Source organism: Mastomys coucha, unplaced genomic scaffold, assembly GCF_008632895.1.
Source record: "Mastomys coucha isolate ucsf_1 unplaced genomic scaffold, UCSF_Mcou_1 pScaffold21, whole genome shotgun sequence".
In the NCBI taxonomy this organism is placed as follows: Eukaryota; Metazoa; Chordata; class Mammalia; order Rodentia; family Muridae; genus Mastomys; species Mastomys coucha.
This window is the reverse complement of record NW_022196904.1, coordinates 16,658,107-16,674,353: the sequence shown is the minus strand read 5'-3', so window position 1 is coordinate 16,674,353 and position 16,247 is coordinate 16,658,107. Positions and strand designations below refer to the sequence as shown.

Genomic DNA, 16,247 nt, shown 5'->3' with positions numbered 1-16,247 from the left:
CTGGGATTTGAACTCATGACCTTCTGAAGAGCAGTTGGTGCTCTTACCCGCTGAGCCATCTCACCAGCTCCGAAGACTTCTTATTAGACCTGCACAGCTTGCTGAGTGCTTTCCTTGCCCCACACAGCACTAATCCAATAGCTCCTTTCACAGGGGCCAGCATAAGCAGCGGGTGATGCAGGGGCCTGTCTTGGACTCCCTGTCCTTCCCTATTCCCACAAGTCTATGCTGTGGTCAGTAGGCATGAAGTTCCTGGGAATTGATAGCTTATGTTCCTCCTTGCTTAGGGCAGTATGTGGGTACCCACATCTCTCAGAGTGGACACAACTCAAGTCCTGGGTGATGAGGCTCCATGCTAGTTGCTCAGCCTCCTCACTCCAACCTATTGCCATGCCTGGAAGTATGCCCAGAGTTCCTTCAAGCTCCAGTTTTCCTGCCTAAACCTCCCTGTGCTGCTACTGTAGGCATGTTCTCTGCCATGGCTCAGTTTATTTCATCCAGGACTCCACTGTGGTGTGACTGACCCGGAACTGTTTCCAAGCCTTCTGGGAACCACTGTCCTATGTTACTCCTCCCTCCTCCAAGATTTCGACTCTCATCTGGCCTCTTTCTCTCCAGCCCTGTCTGGATAATTGCTCCTGTGTTCACTCCTGGGCTGTTGGCCAGCAGATCTGCTGTGCAGGTGTCTGTGCTTGGGATGGTGGAGAAAGCTTGAATCTTTAAAGAATAAATACAAAGCTAGATGAAGTGGTACTTCCATGGAATTTCATAGTTTTCCTGGAATCCTAGCATTCCACTGAGGCAGGAGGATCACCAGTTAGAAGCCAGCCCAGGCTTCAAGTCAATGTGCTGTAATCACATCTACCTCAAATCACATACTTACCTGTGCTGATCCTCTTCATCTCACCTTCCCCAGGATTTGCTGTGTAGCCCTGGCTGCTCTGTAGACCAGGTAGGCCTGGGCCTCGGATTTTGATTACATTTATTTATTTGTGTGGTATTAAGGAAGACAGCTTTCAGGGGTTGGTTCTTTCCTTCCCCATAGAATCTCAACTACCTAACTCAGCCTGCCAGTCAACCAGCACTCTCTCCTTCTGAGTCATCTCCTTCCCCTCGTGTAGCTCAGGCTTGCCTCAAGCTGTCTGTGTGGCCAAGGATGACCTTGAACTTCTGATCCTCCTGCCTGCGCTTACAAGTGTGTACCCTCACACCCAGTTTTATGAAGTGCTAGTGTTCAAACCCAGGGCCTCTTACATGCTAGGAGAGCATCTACCAGATATAGGTGAGCTGCATTCCAATCCCATTGCTGAACCTTCACTTTTCTTTTGCAACATTTCAAATGTGAATGGATGTTTTGCATGCATGTGTGTCTGTGTACCATGTGAGTGCCTGATGCCCAAGGAGTCCAGAAGAGGGCATTAGATCCCCAGAAGCTAGATAGAATTACAGATGGTTGTGAGCCATCATGTAGGTCCTGGGAATCAGACCTGCTTTTCCAAGTGCCCTTAATGGCTGAGCCATATCTCTAGCCCCTCACTGCAGATTCTTTGATTGTATCAAGAGGCCAGTAGAAACCAAAGTTAGCCATGCACATAGTCCCAGCATTAAGCCTAAGGTGCAGGATCACAAATCCCAGGCCAGCCTTGTCTACAGTAGAGGTACTGCTGTCTGCACACTGGTGAAAGCCTGCATTTCCTGGAGGGACCTTTGTTTTTCCTGGACTTGGGAAGCATACCATCAGGAGCACACACTGCTATAAAGGACAGATGGGACAAGGTGTGGGCATAGGACCAAAGCCTGAAGCAGAAGGATCACCTGAATCCAGGAGTTCAAGCCCAGCCCCAGCCCAAGCAATGTGACAAGACCTCATGGGGGTGTGGGCTTTGACAGTATAGAATGAACAGTATAGAATTCCCTCTGTATTGTCTGTTTGCTTGTTTGTTTTTCAAGACGGGAATTCACTCTATAGACCAGGCTGACCTCAAACTCAGGGATCTGCCTGTCTAGATACTAGGATTAAAATCATGCAGTACCACATCTGGCTTTGGTCAAGTGCTGGCCTGGCATGTATGGAATCTTGGATTTGACTTCCAGTACTATATAAAACAGCCTGATATCCCAGTACTGGGGAGGTAGCAGAAGGAAGGTCAGAAATTCAAGACTAGCCTGGGCTGCATAGTGAGCTTGTGGTCAGTGTGGACTATCTGAGACCCCTTCTCAGAAGTAGTGGTTTGAAAATGGGAAAAGAAATGATGATTTATCAGTGAAGTGAGGGAGAAAGTGAGCGTGGCATTCCCCATGTCTCCAGGGAAAGGCAGTGAGTGCAAAGGTCATGTGGCACAGCGGCACTTGCTTGTCCTCAGGAATACCAGCTGGTCCAAAGTGAGAGGGAAGGGGAAATAAGGTCCTGTGACGTCCACTATGAGGACTCCAGTTGAGGGAAGACCCCAGGGAACAGTCCTAAACAGGTCATTCTGGGATTTAGTTGTAAAAGTTTCGTTTGTTTTTGTGTTTTTGTTTTGTTTTTGTTTTTGTTTTTTCCAAGACAGGGTTTCTCTGTATAGTCCTGGTTGTCCTGGAACTTACTCTGTAGACCAGGCTGGCCTCGAACTCAAAAATCCGCCTGCTTCCCAAATGTTGGGATTAAAGGCGTGTGCCAACACTGCCTGGCTGTTTGTTTGTTTTTTTTGTTGTTGTTGTTGATGTTTTGTTTTGTTTTCGAGACAAAGTTTCTTTGTGTGTCCCCCCTGGCTGTCCTGGAACTTACTCTGTAGACCAGGCTGGCCTCGAACTCAGAAATCTGCCTGCCTCTGCCTCCCAAGTGCTGGGATTAAAGGCATGCACCACCACAGCCCGGCTTGTTTGTTTGTTTTTAACCTGTGTGTATCTGTGCATGTGTACGTGTGGGTGCACGTCACAGTGTGCATCTGGAAGTCAGAGGACCAGTTTTAGACTCTGTTCTCTTCTTGGACTCTGTGGGTTCTAAGGATTGAAGTCAGGTGGCCAGGCTTGGCAACAAGTTCTGAGACCTGCTGAGGTCTTCACTGATCCAGGATTTAGATGTAGCAGGATCCAATTTATAGCCTGTGGGGGAAACACTGGGCTGGAGTAGGATACCTGATATACTCCTCTGGCTTTTATTCCTCTGCCCAGGAAAGGGCAGGGTAGCTCACACATGTACATTCACACACACAAACAAAACAAATAAGCCAAGCTTGACAGTCTACACCTTTAATCCCAACTCTAGGAAGGCAGCAGCAGGTATAATGTGGTCATCCTCATCTAAATAGTGTGTTCCAGGGCTATACAGTAAGATTCTGTTTCAGAGAAAGGGAGAAGGTGGGGAGAAAGAAAAAATAAAAAAATGATTGACCATAGAGAGGATGGATTTAGGAGCCTAGTGGGGAGGTCACCGAGGCAGTCCAGGCATGCGATGGTGGTGGCTGAACACAAGGAGGGACAAAAAGGGATGATGGTGCCCTATCTAGCCCTGGTTGGCCTTGAAGTCAATCCTCCTGCCTTGGCATCCCTAGTGCTGGGATTACAAGACTGCATCACCACACTTGAGAGAGGGACCTTAAAACTATGCAGATGGGCTGAGATCGCAGGACTTAGGAAGGCTAAGGCAGACAGGATGGTAGCTTCCACAACAGTGTAGGCTATACAGTGATATCCCATGCTCTTCTCCATTCCCCATGCCCCCAAAAGATTAGGGGGCAAGATGGCTCTGTGAGTAAAGTCTCAAGGTTCTCACCACCGAGCTGACAGCCTTCATATGGTCATATCCCTGGTAATGTAGTGGGAGGAGATAACTGGCTCCTGCAAGCTGTCCTCTGACCTTTGACTCTACACGTGTACCCTGCCCTGACACTGACACTGACACACAAATAAATGCATTTGAAAACAAAAAGCCCAAGATACTGCAAACTCTTTTTTTTTTTTAAGATTTATTTATTTATTTTATGTATGTTAGTACACTATAACTGTCTTCTGACACACCAGAAGAGGGCATTGGATCCCATTACCAATGATTGTGAGCCACCATGTGGTTGCTGGGAATTGAACTCAGGACCTCTGGAAGAGCAGTCAGTGCTCTTAACCGATGAGCCATTCCTCCAGCCCGATACTGAAAACTCTTAAATTTTCCTGACAGGGTCCCTTAAGCATAGACTGTTTTCACTCAGGAGTCGCAGTGTGTAACTCTCACTGGGTCATTCTGGATCTAGCTGTCAGGACTCTGACTTAGTGACAATAGGCTGTATTTAAGAGGGGCTGGGAATATTCTTCTGACAGTTACCCTAGAACCATAATAAAGCTGTGATCAAAGTAGACAAAAGGGGACTAGGGGTGCCTGCCATGCAGGAGGCCTTGGCTTCTGTCCCCACAGAAGGTGGCAGAAGCAAACCTGTAATCCTGGCACTTGGTAGGAGGTAGGCAGGTCAGAAATTCAAGGTCCTGTCTACACAGAGTTCAAGGTCCATCTGGGCTAAGGACCCTCTCTCACAAAACAACAGAAGGCAAAAGAGACCCACATGGTGTTGCAGACCTGTACAGTATTTAAAAGGCAGCGTGCCTGCCTGTATGTTCTGGGTCAGCTTGTACCTACATAGCAAGGCCTTGTCTCCAAAACTATGTAACAATAGACAGACTAAATTCCCTACCTGGGGCGGAGCTGGGGGAATTGATGCATGTTCTAGACAGTACAGCAATAGTCTAGAGGCAAAACCAAAGGGTGGGATATTCTCCTGAACCTGTGTGGCTTTAACTCTTTCACCTTCTTCCCAAAGCCTGGGCCATGCAGAGCCCACTGACCATTCCTGTGCCGGTGCCAGTCCTGCGCCTCCCTCGGGCCCCCGATGGCTTCAGCCGAGGCTTTGCCCCTGATGGACGTAGGACCATCCTGAGACCAGAAGTTGGAGAAGGTTGTATTCAAGATCCCCCAGAGTCACAAGAACAGCGGGCCCGAGCCACTCTGCGGGAACGCTACCTCCGCAGTCTCCTAGCCATGGTGGGGCACTCTGTGAGTTTCACACTACACGAAGGTGTGCATGTGACTGCCCAGTTTGGAGCCACAGATCTGGATGTAGCCAACTTCTACGTTTCCCAACTGCAGACTCCCATAGGTGTGCAGGCTGAGGCCCTGCTTCGATGTAGTGACATAATTTCCTATTCCTTCAAGCTGTAAAATTGTCTGCTGTTTTCCTTGTGAGTATTGCCACAGAAGCCCAGACCTCTGGCTATTCCTGGGCCATAGAGTTCTCAGCACCTTCCTGGACTTCCAAAGCAATCTCCAACAAACTCTGGCTTTGAACTCAGAAGAACTCCAAACCATTAACACCTGGTGCAGAATGCTGATAACCCTGCCTTTCAAGAGGCTGAGGTGGGAAGATCATAAATTCAAGGCCAGGCTATGCCACAGTGGGAGACTGCAACCACAGACATTCTAGATCTCTCTTGTTGAAAGGAATGTTCTGCCTCACACAACTGAACTTTACAGAAATAAATTCCTGAGGTTTGTCCTTGCAGGCTGAGGGGTGTGTGTGTATGCACGTGTGTGCTCGAGAGCTCAAAGAGCACTGAAGAGCTTTCAAAGTTGAGCCTCTCAAGCTGTTTCTCCATCTACTCTCCTACCAAAGAAATCCTCATCTGGAGAAATCTAGCTCAGGCTTTCCTTTTAAATTTTTATTATTTTATATATATGGATGGTTGCTTACATGGATGTTCATACCACATGCATGCAGTGATGGCTGAGGCCAGAAGAGGGCACTAGATCCAATGAAACTAGTAAGATAGTTGTGAGCCACCGTGTGGGCACTGGGAATTGTTTGTGGGTCCACTGCAAGAGGAGCCAGTGCACTTAATGGTCTGAGACATCTTTTCACCCCACCCCAACCTTTTTTAAAGGACGGGATCTGGCTGTATAGCCCAGGCTGGCCTGGAATTTACAGTCCTCCTGCCTTAGCCTCCCAAGTGCTGGGATTACTTATAGGTCAGGCCACCATACTTGGCTTTTCTGCTTATCTTTTTAGTTGTATCGCATGGAGAGTGGTGCCATTTTAATTTTTGTTTGTTTGTTTGTTTTAAAATTTTTAAATGTAGGTGTTAATATCTGTGTGCCACGTGAGTACAGGTGCTCATGGAGACCAGAAGAAGATATGCAGTCGTCGGGAGCTAGGGTTACAGGTCACTGTGAGATGTGGGTGCTGAGAGCAGAATTCAGAGTAGCAAGTGTTCTTAATTGCTGAGCTGTCTTTCCACCCTCCGAAGTAGTATTTAAAAGTTAGTAGTGTAGTTATCTCAGGCTAAATTTTGTGGGGTAAACCATGATGGTGAGGAGTCCAGATAAAAGTATGGGGCATGCACTGCCCTTGGTATCCTCCCCCTAATGGCTGGCATTATTCTCTGGATAAGAAATTGACCCTTATCGGGGCGGTGGTGGCACATGCCTTTAATCCCAGCACTTGGGAGGCAGAGGCAGGCAGATTTCTGAGTTCGAGGACAGCCTGGTCTTCAGAGTGAGTTCCAGGACAGCCAGAGCTATACAGAGAAACCCTGTCTTGAAACCACCCCCCCCCCCAAAAAAAAAAGAAAAGAAAAAAAAAAAAGCAGTCGACCCTTAAGCCTACCTTGAGGTGGGCAAGGACGGCCTTTTGCTAGGAAGGGCCTTGGCTTGCACTAGGTTGAAGTTTCACCCTTCCTCAGTTTGCTCTAGCCTCCTAGTAACGGAGTCTGGGTCACCTGTTTCCTTTCCTTGTCACTAGAAATCTTTCAGTGGATGATATCTGAAAGCAGTTCCCAGCTAAGCACAGTGGCCCAAGCCTGTAATCCCAGCACTTGACGTGGGGAAGGGGGTGCAGAGGCAGGAGGAGCCAGAGATAAAGCCAATCTTTTCTATGTAGCAAGCCAGAGGGCAGCCTGGGTTATGTGAGAACCAGTAAAAACAAACAGAAACCAACCAACCAAACCAAACCAGTTAATACTTTTTAGTTGAAGTTCGGAATTGTAACTGAAGGTTTGCATTAATTATAGGGGCTTCTGGTACTTCTCTGTCCAAAGTGTGCTAACCCACAACTGTGAAGTGGGAAGCAGCTACCCTTAACAGAAGTCTCAGCTGTTTTCGTTTCACGCCGGGGCCTCCCTCCAGTCCCAGCCTAGCTCTCTACTTGGCAACGTTGAGCTCACCCTCCTCAATTCCCGTTCTGTGGTTTCAGTCCCTTGTGCCAAGGGGTCCGTCCTTAAGGAGCTGAGAAGGGAAAGCGAAAGTGCCGAGATCAATCCTGAGCTATGGAATTGACTCCTTGGAGGTGTGGCTTAGGCTCGCTCAAGTTTGGTCAGCTGATTCATAACGAACCTTTGGAATTCCTGCTCCCAGTTTTTGTTTTTTCTTTTTCAATCAGGTTCATGAATACCCAGCAGACTCGTCTAATATTGTAGTTTACAATTGATACAATTTTGACGAGAAGCTAAAGTGTGCTCTTCTGCTGGTTCTGTCACTTGTACGTACTCATCCTATACTCAGCTCATCTCTCATGGCTTTTCAGCACCTCCATCACTTTACCCCACTCCCAGTACTTGGCTTAGTCCCGCCAGAGTCTCAAGCTGTAGTACCTGCTTGGCTGAGGCTCCCAATGTAATCCAGCCTGGCCTCGAATTCGCCGCCTCCTTTAGCCTCTCCAAGGCTCGGGTCACAGGCGTGTCATTACCATGTCCAGCAGGTGGCTTTTAAATTAATGTCTGGACCTTGTTTTATATTTTAAGTTATTCATTATTTCTTGTGGGCTTCTGTGTAGAAATCAGAGGACAATTTTGTGGAGGCAATTCTTCCATTTGTACGTGAGTCTCTGGTATCGAACTCAGACGGCTTTAACCGCTGTCAGCCCTTTCGCAGGCCGCGGTGATAGGATTTCTATTGAATTCTTCCCCGAATTACTTGGGCTTGTGACGAATGTGCGGGAGCCTGAGTGTTGACAGCTGGGCTGAGGGCGAGACACCCCCCCACACACACACACACTCCTACACCCCCTCCCCCGTCACCCGTGAAACTCGCGCACGCGCGGCGCTCCGGGAGCCAGCGTTCATAGGCCCCGCCTCTGTGTTCTGCAGTTTGGCTCTGCAGATTCGCCGCTCACGTTTCTCTTTCCCGTGGAGCGTACTGCTCTTTGTTCCCGTCTTCGTGTTGCCCTCGACACGATTTTTTTCAGGGCAAAAGCTTGAGTCGGTGCTATGCTTTTCTCGGTACGCAGCGGGCGCCTCGGCTTGTAGCGAAAGTGTGGCTGCGGAAGAGCAGGCACTCGCGGAGCTCGGCGGAGGCGCGTTGGGGCTCCCGGCGACGGTGACGACGACGACGAACGGAGCGAACGGAGGCGGCGCTTGAGGCACCGTCCAAGCCCATGCGCCGGAACGGCGGGAGGACCCGGAGAGACGAGTCCGGGGCCCGGGGCATGTCCCCGGGGCCCCCGTGAGGAGGAGGAGGCGGCGATGGAGATCCCGCCGCAGGAGGCTCCGCCCGGGACGGGCGCGGGCGCGGACGCGGACACCGAGGCCGAGGAGGCCCCTGCCGAAGCTGGGTCTCCTAGCGGGACCTCGCCCCCGGCCGATGGGCGCCTTAAGGCTGCGGCCAAGCGTGTCACGTTCCCGTCTGACGAGGACATCGTGTCAGGGGCGGTGGAGCCCAAAGACCCCTGGAGACACGGTAACTATGGCGAGGGTTGCGGGGGAGAGCCTAGGGGCGGGTGGGACCGCCATAGGGCCAACCCCAACGGAGGTGGCCCGAGGTAAATGGCACTTATTGGTGATTTCAGCGGTGCCTAGCTTAGAGCTGGAGACAGAGGGGTTGGCGGAAGAGTTGAAAAGGTCCAGAGGATTGGGTTTTCAAACCCTAACCTTGTTTGGGAGTTTGGGAGGCTGGCAGCCGGCTTTTGAGTTCATGGTACGCCCAGGGATTGATGAAGAGAGCCTGTCCATAGTATTGGGGGAAAGGTAAGTGCCTGAGTCCACGGGGTGGTGAGAGCGAAGCAGCTGGTCTATAAACCAGGAGGCAAAGGGTAGCCGGCTATGACCATTACTCTTCTGGCTCAGAAGATGGAAATAAACCCAGACTGTGTACAGAAGTTGGTAAACCCTCGGACTGGGAAAGGAGGGTCAGAGGCAGCAGGCAGAAAAGCAGAGAACGTGCTGGTCTGTTTGCCTTCGAGCGAGGATTTCCTCAGTAAGGTTCAGCAGCAGAAGGTGGAGCCCAGGTTCTTCCTGGGGAAGGACTCCGGAATATCACCTACTCAGGTGTTTCTGGTCAACGGAAGGTGACTTATATGTTGGGAGATGGGAAGATCTAAGATCTAGGCCTGTTGGAGAAGGTTGGTGGGGAGGTGAAACTGGACGAGTGCTTGGAGGAGTGCATTGGCTTTAATGGCTAGGAAAGGTAAAAGGTTGCTGGGGAGATAGATGGACACAGGCTAATCCCATTTCTGAGTTGTATTGTGTTTTGCTTGGGTGGAGCCTGTGAAGTGAGGTCGCCCACTGACCGTGTTCTATAGAAGCTAGCCTGCTTGTCCAGGAACAGACAGACACTTACTGCCAGGCTGTGGGCAGCAGAGTGGGCAGCTGGTAGCTTTGATGTATGTGGGGGCGGGAGACTTGGTTGCAGGAAATGATACACTGGGAGCCCGCCATAAATGCCAGTTTGACTAGTAATTATCAAAGAGACCAAGGTTAACTTAGACTTGGCATGGGGAGCATGCCAGGGCCGGGTGGTTTGTTTTGGGCTCTGAGCTTCTTGGAACTGGTACTGAGGACAGGGAGAGTGAGTCCACTGGGCCCTGGCCGCAGCTTGGTGTCCACCATGGTGAGATCACAGCAGGGCGGGGAGAGGTGGAGCAGTGTGGCCGTTCAGAAGTGGTTAAGAAACTTGGTGTGCAGTGGTGGCGCACGCCTTTAATCCCAGCACTTGGGAGGCACAGGCAGGCGGATTTCTGAGTTCGAGGCCAGCCAGGGCTACACAGAGAAACCCTGTCTCGGAAAACCAAAAAAAGGGAAAAAAGAAAAAAAGGAACCTGGTGTGGCAATATGCAACTTTGAGTCCAGTGCTTAGAGGCTAATGCTGGACCATAAAGTAGGCATTCTAGGTGGGGCTCAGACTGTATAGTGAAACCCTGTTTCATTATAAAAAGAAAAAAAAAAGAGGGAAAAGAAAGGCTAGCTGGATCAAATTCTGACTTTCCCACTTGCTGTCTTTTGCAACCGCTGAGAAGTTGCCTGCTCTCAGAGCTCCCCTCCCGCAGAGTGACTGTCAGGAACAGTGGTCCAGGGTTTGCCAAGGGTTTGCCAGAGACTGATTGCTATCACACATGAACAGTGCCTGGTGAGGGTGAGCGAGCGCTCCTAAATCCATGATGATTATGAAGGCAGCATTGAAGCCTGGAAAGAGCTTGCTCTTTAGATGGGGCCAAAGTCAGAACCTTCCAAGAAGAGGGTCAGAGGGTGGGGCCTGGAGGTCAGGGTACCTGGAGAGTTGGACATAGTTCTGGACACAATTTCTGGCCCATAGTTTTTCTGAAAAGGCTGAGCCCTTTTATTAATTTTTGTTTTGTTTTTCAAGATAGGGTTTCTCTGTATAGCCCTGGCTGTCCTGGAACTCACTCTGTAGACCAGGCTGGCCTTGAACTCAGAAACCCACCTGCCTCTGCTAGGATTAAAGTCGTGTGCCACCACTGCCCAGCTTAAGCTTTTTTAAAAAAAGATTGTCTTATATAGCACAGTTTGGGTATAGTTAAGGGTGACTTTGAACTTCTGACCTTCCTGCTTCCCTTTCCTTAATGATGGGATTACAGGTATGTCCCAACACTCATTTTATGCAGGGTGGGGAATGGAGTCCAGGGCTCCCTTACAGCTAGGCAAGCACTCTACCATGGAGCCACACTTGTAGCCTCTGAGCTATATATAATTTATAATATATAAAGATATATGGTTTATTATATATTATTCCAGACATTATTTACTTATTTATTGAGACAGAATTGGGTAGCCCAGGCTCTTTTGGAGACTACTGTGTAGCCCAGCTGTCCTCAGATTTTTGATGTCCTCCTGCATCAGCCTGTCTTCAAGCTCTAAGATGGCGTGCATGACGCACCATGCCTGTAAGCTTTGGCTGAGGAGAAAGCTGTTTTCTCCCCTCCTGCCTCCAGTTTCTTTGTCTGCAAATGGAGGTGCTAATTTCTTAGTTGTGAGCTTTAAACAAGACTGCTCTTGTAAATTCCTGTCTTGTGAAGCAGCTAATTGGATTGCTGCTGTTAAGGGTGACAGGCACAGGTGATGGTGACCCCCAGGCCAGGAGACTGTCATTCCCCTGGCTTTCCAGAGTGACAGCAGAGACTCCTTACTGCTTACCTTTTGGACTTCTGGCTGGGAATGAGCTTAAAGACTTGGCCTCCATAGGGAAGGGGATGTGAAGGTGGCTAGCATGGATAGAGAGGTTTGCAAAGCCATCAGCATCTAGGGGCAGGTGCCCAGGAGGACAGCAGGGCTGTCCATGGCTTGGGAACTGTTGGGGATGGGGAGCTAAATGGGCTTAGAAGGTTGGTGAGACAGTTGAGAGATGGTCTGAGGATAGTCAAGCCTGGATCAGGGGTGGCAGGTAGTGTGTCACAGTTGGTCTGTGGGCCCTCTATAGCATAGGGCTATATAAAATTTAAGCCATGGTTCTCGTGGAAGAGCAGTGACCACAAACAGTGCCCCTAGTGACAGTCTTTGGAGGGTCTGAATTGTTTCAGATCCATTCTTTTCAGCGAGACAGATGGAAGGGCTAACTAGGTCTGGGGGTGTTGGGAAGTAAAGAAAGCCTAGGGTAGGGGAGCAGCTCTGAAGGGGTCTGCCACTACCAGCTCCCACTCAGCCTCATTCTGGGTAGAAGTGCTGGCTTGGGTGTCTGGAGTTCTAGGTGCCTATCTGAGGGCCAGAGCCCCCTCAAGTCTTGCAGGACTCTGGTGTTGGGGGCCCCTTGAAGTGAGCTAATCTAAGGATCCATCCGTTTCCTTGTAAAACCAGGGCCATTGGTGTTCTGTTATCTGTTTTCTCTTTGGTGCCCCCAGTAGGAATGGGAGCTGACTTTCTCAGCCCCACCTGGATGGAGTTTTATAGCAGTATGACCAGCCTGAGAGGGAAGTTTCGGGAGGGGGGGGTGTCCTGATCATGTGTCTATAAAGCAGGGCCAATGGGCTTCCCCGGCAGTTGGCCGGGGTGTCTGAGGGGATGGGATGCCATGGCTGGGGAGCTGGAAGCAGGTGTGCGGGCGGAAAGTGAGATTGGGGAACAGGGCGGTAGTGGAAGTTGTGAGTGGAAGAGGCACATTGGACATGTGGGTAATGTGAGAGGGAGCTGGCCAGTCCTCCCCTGATGAGAGGCAGCTCTTGGGCCCTAGTTCTTTCCAGGAACCAGGAACCCTTTCAGACCAGACCACAAGAAAGTACTCAGCAAGCCTCTCCAGGCACTGCTAGATTCTGGGCTTTGCAAGGCAGGCTTGTGAGAGAGACTTGTGATCTAAGCACATGACACCAGTGATCCTGCCTGCCCTCCCTGCTGTGTCCCATCCTGCAGCCTGCCAGTGGCACATGGCCAGCTCTCACTCAGAGTCCTGGGCTGCCCACCAGGAGATTTCTTGTGAAGTTCCAACATGTGACCATTCCTAGCTACTTGGAGTCAGGGAAGAGGTGGTGAGGGCAGTGGCCATGCAGGGGACAGCCATACTGTTTGTTCTCTCTGGCTCTGCTCTGTTCTCCGGGAACTGGTTTGACAGGTAAAAGCACATCTCTTAGGTCTGGGAGGGCTGTGACAAGAGCTGGGCAATAAGCAGGGCATGGCCTCTATCTGTACAGTGCAGCTGTGGGATGGTGGGGCGCAGTGCGGAGCGCAGCACAAGAGCCACAGTGCATCTGCTGCTGCCCCTTCATCCCACACCTGCTTGAAGCGTGTCTCCTTGTGCTCCTCACTTCCCTAGTGCTTGCCATCTACCCCAGCCCCTCTGAGTAAATTGAGCTGAGGGTGTGAGGGGGCACCAACATGACAGGCTGTCAAGGTACCAGGCTCCAGACTGGGGACATTGCTGGCCTGTCCACAGTGCACTGAAGACTCTAGGCCAGTTGCTGCTTCCATCACATACTTTATACTGCCACTCTCTGGCCCATGGACCTGGGTGGTGCCCAGTCTCTCTAACCTTTAGCTTTTGATGTGTGTTTCTGTGCAAGCCCCACTTGAGAGGAGAAAACATTCACTGCTCTGACTCCAGTCTGGTTCTGAGCACAGATGTGGGAAGGGATGCCTCATACCCTGTGGAGGCATTTGGAGGAAGTTCTGGGGCAGTTGGTCCAGTTTGTGCCAGAACAGGGCTCTTCCTCCAAGGTACCAGGCAGGTGTTGGCAACACTCAGAGTCACTCAGAGCTGGCACTGGGCACAGTCCCTGAGCTGATAGTGCCTCCAGGGCGTTGCTCCAAAACGATTAAGATCTGGGAGCCATAGGCCTGCACTGGACCAACTGCGGTCCTCCGGCTTGGTTTTGCACAGCCCTTCCCGGCTGTCTCTCCTGTGCTCAGGCCCTTCTGAGCAGACTGCAGGCTACAGGGTGACCTTGGCTGGCCTCCATGTGCTCGGTGAGGGGAGTGCTGGCATGCTGACACAGGTGACCACAAGAACCCAGATGATGGCAACTACCTTCTGCAGTAGAGCATAGGGCTGGGCTGCAGTGTGGTTTCTGGCTGACCTTAGTGTTCACATGTCCTGCTCTCCGTGACCAAATACCCGCAGGTGCTAACATTATCGCAGGTCGTCCCATGTCTACCCCTGTGGACAGTCATCACTCTGGCCCTGAGGACTAGGGGCAGAAGTGAAGTGACTCCCCTGCCTTTGTCACACTGCCAGGGAGGGGCTGTGCTGGGACTGAGAACCAGGTGGCCTGCTCATAGAGCCTGTACTTTTGGTCCTTGTACTGTCTGCAGGACCAAAGGCAAGCTGTGTCACTTCACTCTAGGTGACATGTGTGGTCTTGCAGGGCAGTAGCAGTAATAGGAAACAGTAAAGGCCTTGACCTTGGGCACTCAGGAGGAAACTGGCTCCTGGGTGGCCTCAAAGTCCCAAGAGGGCTGGCACTGTTCCTCTACCCTTTACTAGCTGCTTCTCCACATCCTCTGCCCTTACGACACACTTTTGTAGTGCTGCTGCATAGTCTTGCTGCACAGGTAACACGGTGGCAGTCCATTTAGCTAGGTACTAGTTGAAGGGGGAGAAGATGGCAGGAGATCTCAGAGTGACCAATAAGCACCTAGGCTTGGTGCTGAGGCCTATGATGAGAAGTTGAGGGTGGGCAGGGACATCTGGTAAGTCCTAGGAGTCAGCTTGGTGTTGGCCCAGCTTCAGATATGTGAGGACTAGTGCCAGAATCAGCTAGACTGTAGTATACAGGACAGAAAAAAAAAAAAAAAGCCAGGGAGGCCACAGGTGAGGCTGAGCAAGACTGCAGAAAAACCTGAGTAAACGGAATTGGGGGCTGCAGGTGTGTGTGTGTGTGTGTGTGTGTGTTTGATGTATATGTATATGTATATATACATATATATGTAGATAGACAATTTTGGTTTTTTTTGTTGTTGTTGTTTTTGTTTTTTGTTGTTTTTGGAGACAGAGTTTCTCTGTATAGCCCTGGCTGTCCTAGAACTCACTGTGTAGACCAGGATGGCCTTGAACTCAAGAGATCTACCTACTTGCGTCTGCCTCTTGAGTGCTGGGATTAAAAGCGGGCACCTCCACCACCGGGCATAGAGTTACTAATTTTTAAGAGATTTCTCTGTAGCTTTGGCTGGCAAATCTTTATAAACCAGGCAGGCCTCAAACTTGGAGATCCTTCTGCTTCTGTGTAGTGCTGAGACTAAAGGTGTGCAGTGCTGTAGTTGTCTGCCTCATCCTCCAGAGCCGTGTGCAGAAGCCGCCATGCCTGGCAGTTTGTAGTTTTTATTGAACCCAGGGTCTCCTGCATGCTAGGGTAGTGCTCCTTTTACAAGCTGCCTCTTCAGCCAACAGTCGTTGGCTTTGATCTGAGCCATTGCTGGTTATTTGTTATACCTGTGAGATGCCTAGCGCCCACTCACCTCCACCCTACCCTAGGCTCTGTGCCGTTCCACCTCTTCTGTTAGCTCATTCTTCATCTCCAGTGGAGCCCACCCGAGCCTGTGAGAGCTTGTTTTTGTTTTTGTTTTACTTTTGGAGACTACCATGTGACCTCTTGTAACTCCACAGTCCCCTTAAGTCTCTTAGAATCCTGTGTATCATTGGTACCTACCTTGTCATTTGTTAAATCCAGAAAGTTTCTTATTCTAGAGCAGTTTCTGGTTCAAGGGTCCCTGGTAGAAAAATATGGAGGTTGTGGTGGACTTCCTTCTGTATCTGGGAAATATCAATGGCACCAGACGTAGCGTGGGACCCAGTGCCCATCACTGAGCTGAGCTTGTGGCTTGTTAGCTTCTCTGCCTCAGTAGGCAGTTTATTTGTGGGCTGAGGGTGACATTGATCTATACTAGAACAAACAAGCATGCAGTGCAGGCTAAGTGTGACTCCTTTTCTCAGAGTGACGGGACCTCCCTGCCCCCCTCCTCTTGCTGTGAAGAAAGCAGGTGACTTGTGGCCAGGAGCAGTTTGCTTGAGGGGTGACATCAGCTCCTCCACTCAGGAGGTGCACCCTTGGATAGGTACTCCTCTGCCTCTGTTTCCCTTGCTGGCAGAAGGCCTTGGAGTTTTTAGTCAAATTGTTTTGACTTGTGGAGGGGAGAAGCCGGAATCTGGTAAAGAGAAGCATGCGGCCAGGCCCAGCCCACCAGTGCTGTGGAGTGGCCCATGGTGCCTGTGGATACCAATGCTGTGGAGTGGCCCACGGTGCCTGTGGATGCCAGTGCTGTGGAGCCCTTCTGTGGAGTGGCCCATGGTGCCTGTGGATGCCACTACAGGATGTCCCCTCAGAGGGCTTCGTCTGCATAGGCAGCTGGTGTCTCTGGTTGGTGTGGGCGGTGAGGTGGAGAGCCCCCAGTTCTAGGAAGGAGCTCCAAGGCTGGGTGCCAGAGTCCTTAGAGAGATGCACAGGGCTTGGCTGTGTCCCCACATTGGGAAAGCTCCTTGAAGGCCAGGTTCCTTGGAGATGCTAGTACCCAGCCTCCATTATGTGCAGGGCTGGGCAGTGATGACGTGCACAGTCAGCCTTACACCCTCTCTCCCCTCC

The 16,247-nt window shown here is 50.7% G+C and overlaps 2 protein-coding genes across 6 annotated transcripts in view; both read left to right on the top strand.

Moving 5' to 3' along the window:
- Positions 1-5,525, top strand: part of Gemin7 (gem nuclear organelle associated protein 7) — a 9,333-nt gene extending 3,808 nt beyond the window's left edge. For 3 of the 5 annotated variants that reach the window (XM_031385577.1, XM_031385576.1, XM_031385580.1), the window contains one exon: positions 4,788-5,525. In XM_031385577.1, coding sequence (XP_031241437.1) covers positions 4,796-5,185 — 390 coding nt within the window. In that variant the 5' untranslated portion in view covers positions 4,788-4,795 and the 3' untranslated portion in view covers positions 5,186-5,525. Of the gene's footprint in view, positions 1-916; positions 953-4,787 lie in introns of all 5 variants that reach the window. The other 2 variants (XM_031385578.1, XM_031385579.1) reach the window with 1 other exon arrangement.
- A 2,601-nt stretch (positions 5,526-8,126) lies between these two features.
- Positions 8,127-16,247, top strand: part of Ppp1r37 (protein phosphatase 1 regulatory subunit 37) — a 33,536-nt gene continuing 25,415 nt past the window's right edge. The window contains exon 1 of the mRNA XM_031385575.1: positions 8,127-8,692. Coding sequence (XP_031241435.1) covers positions 8,479-8,692 — 214 coding nt within the window. The 5' untranslated portion in view covers positions 8,127-8,478. The remainder of the gene's footprint in view (positions 8,693-16,247) is intronic.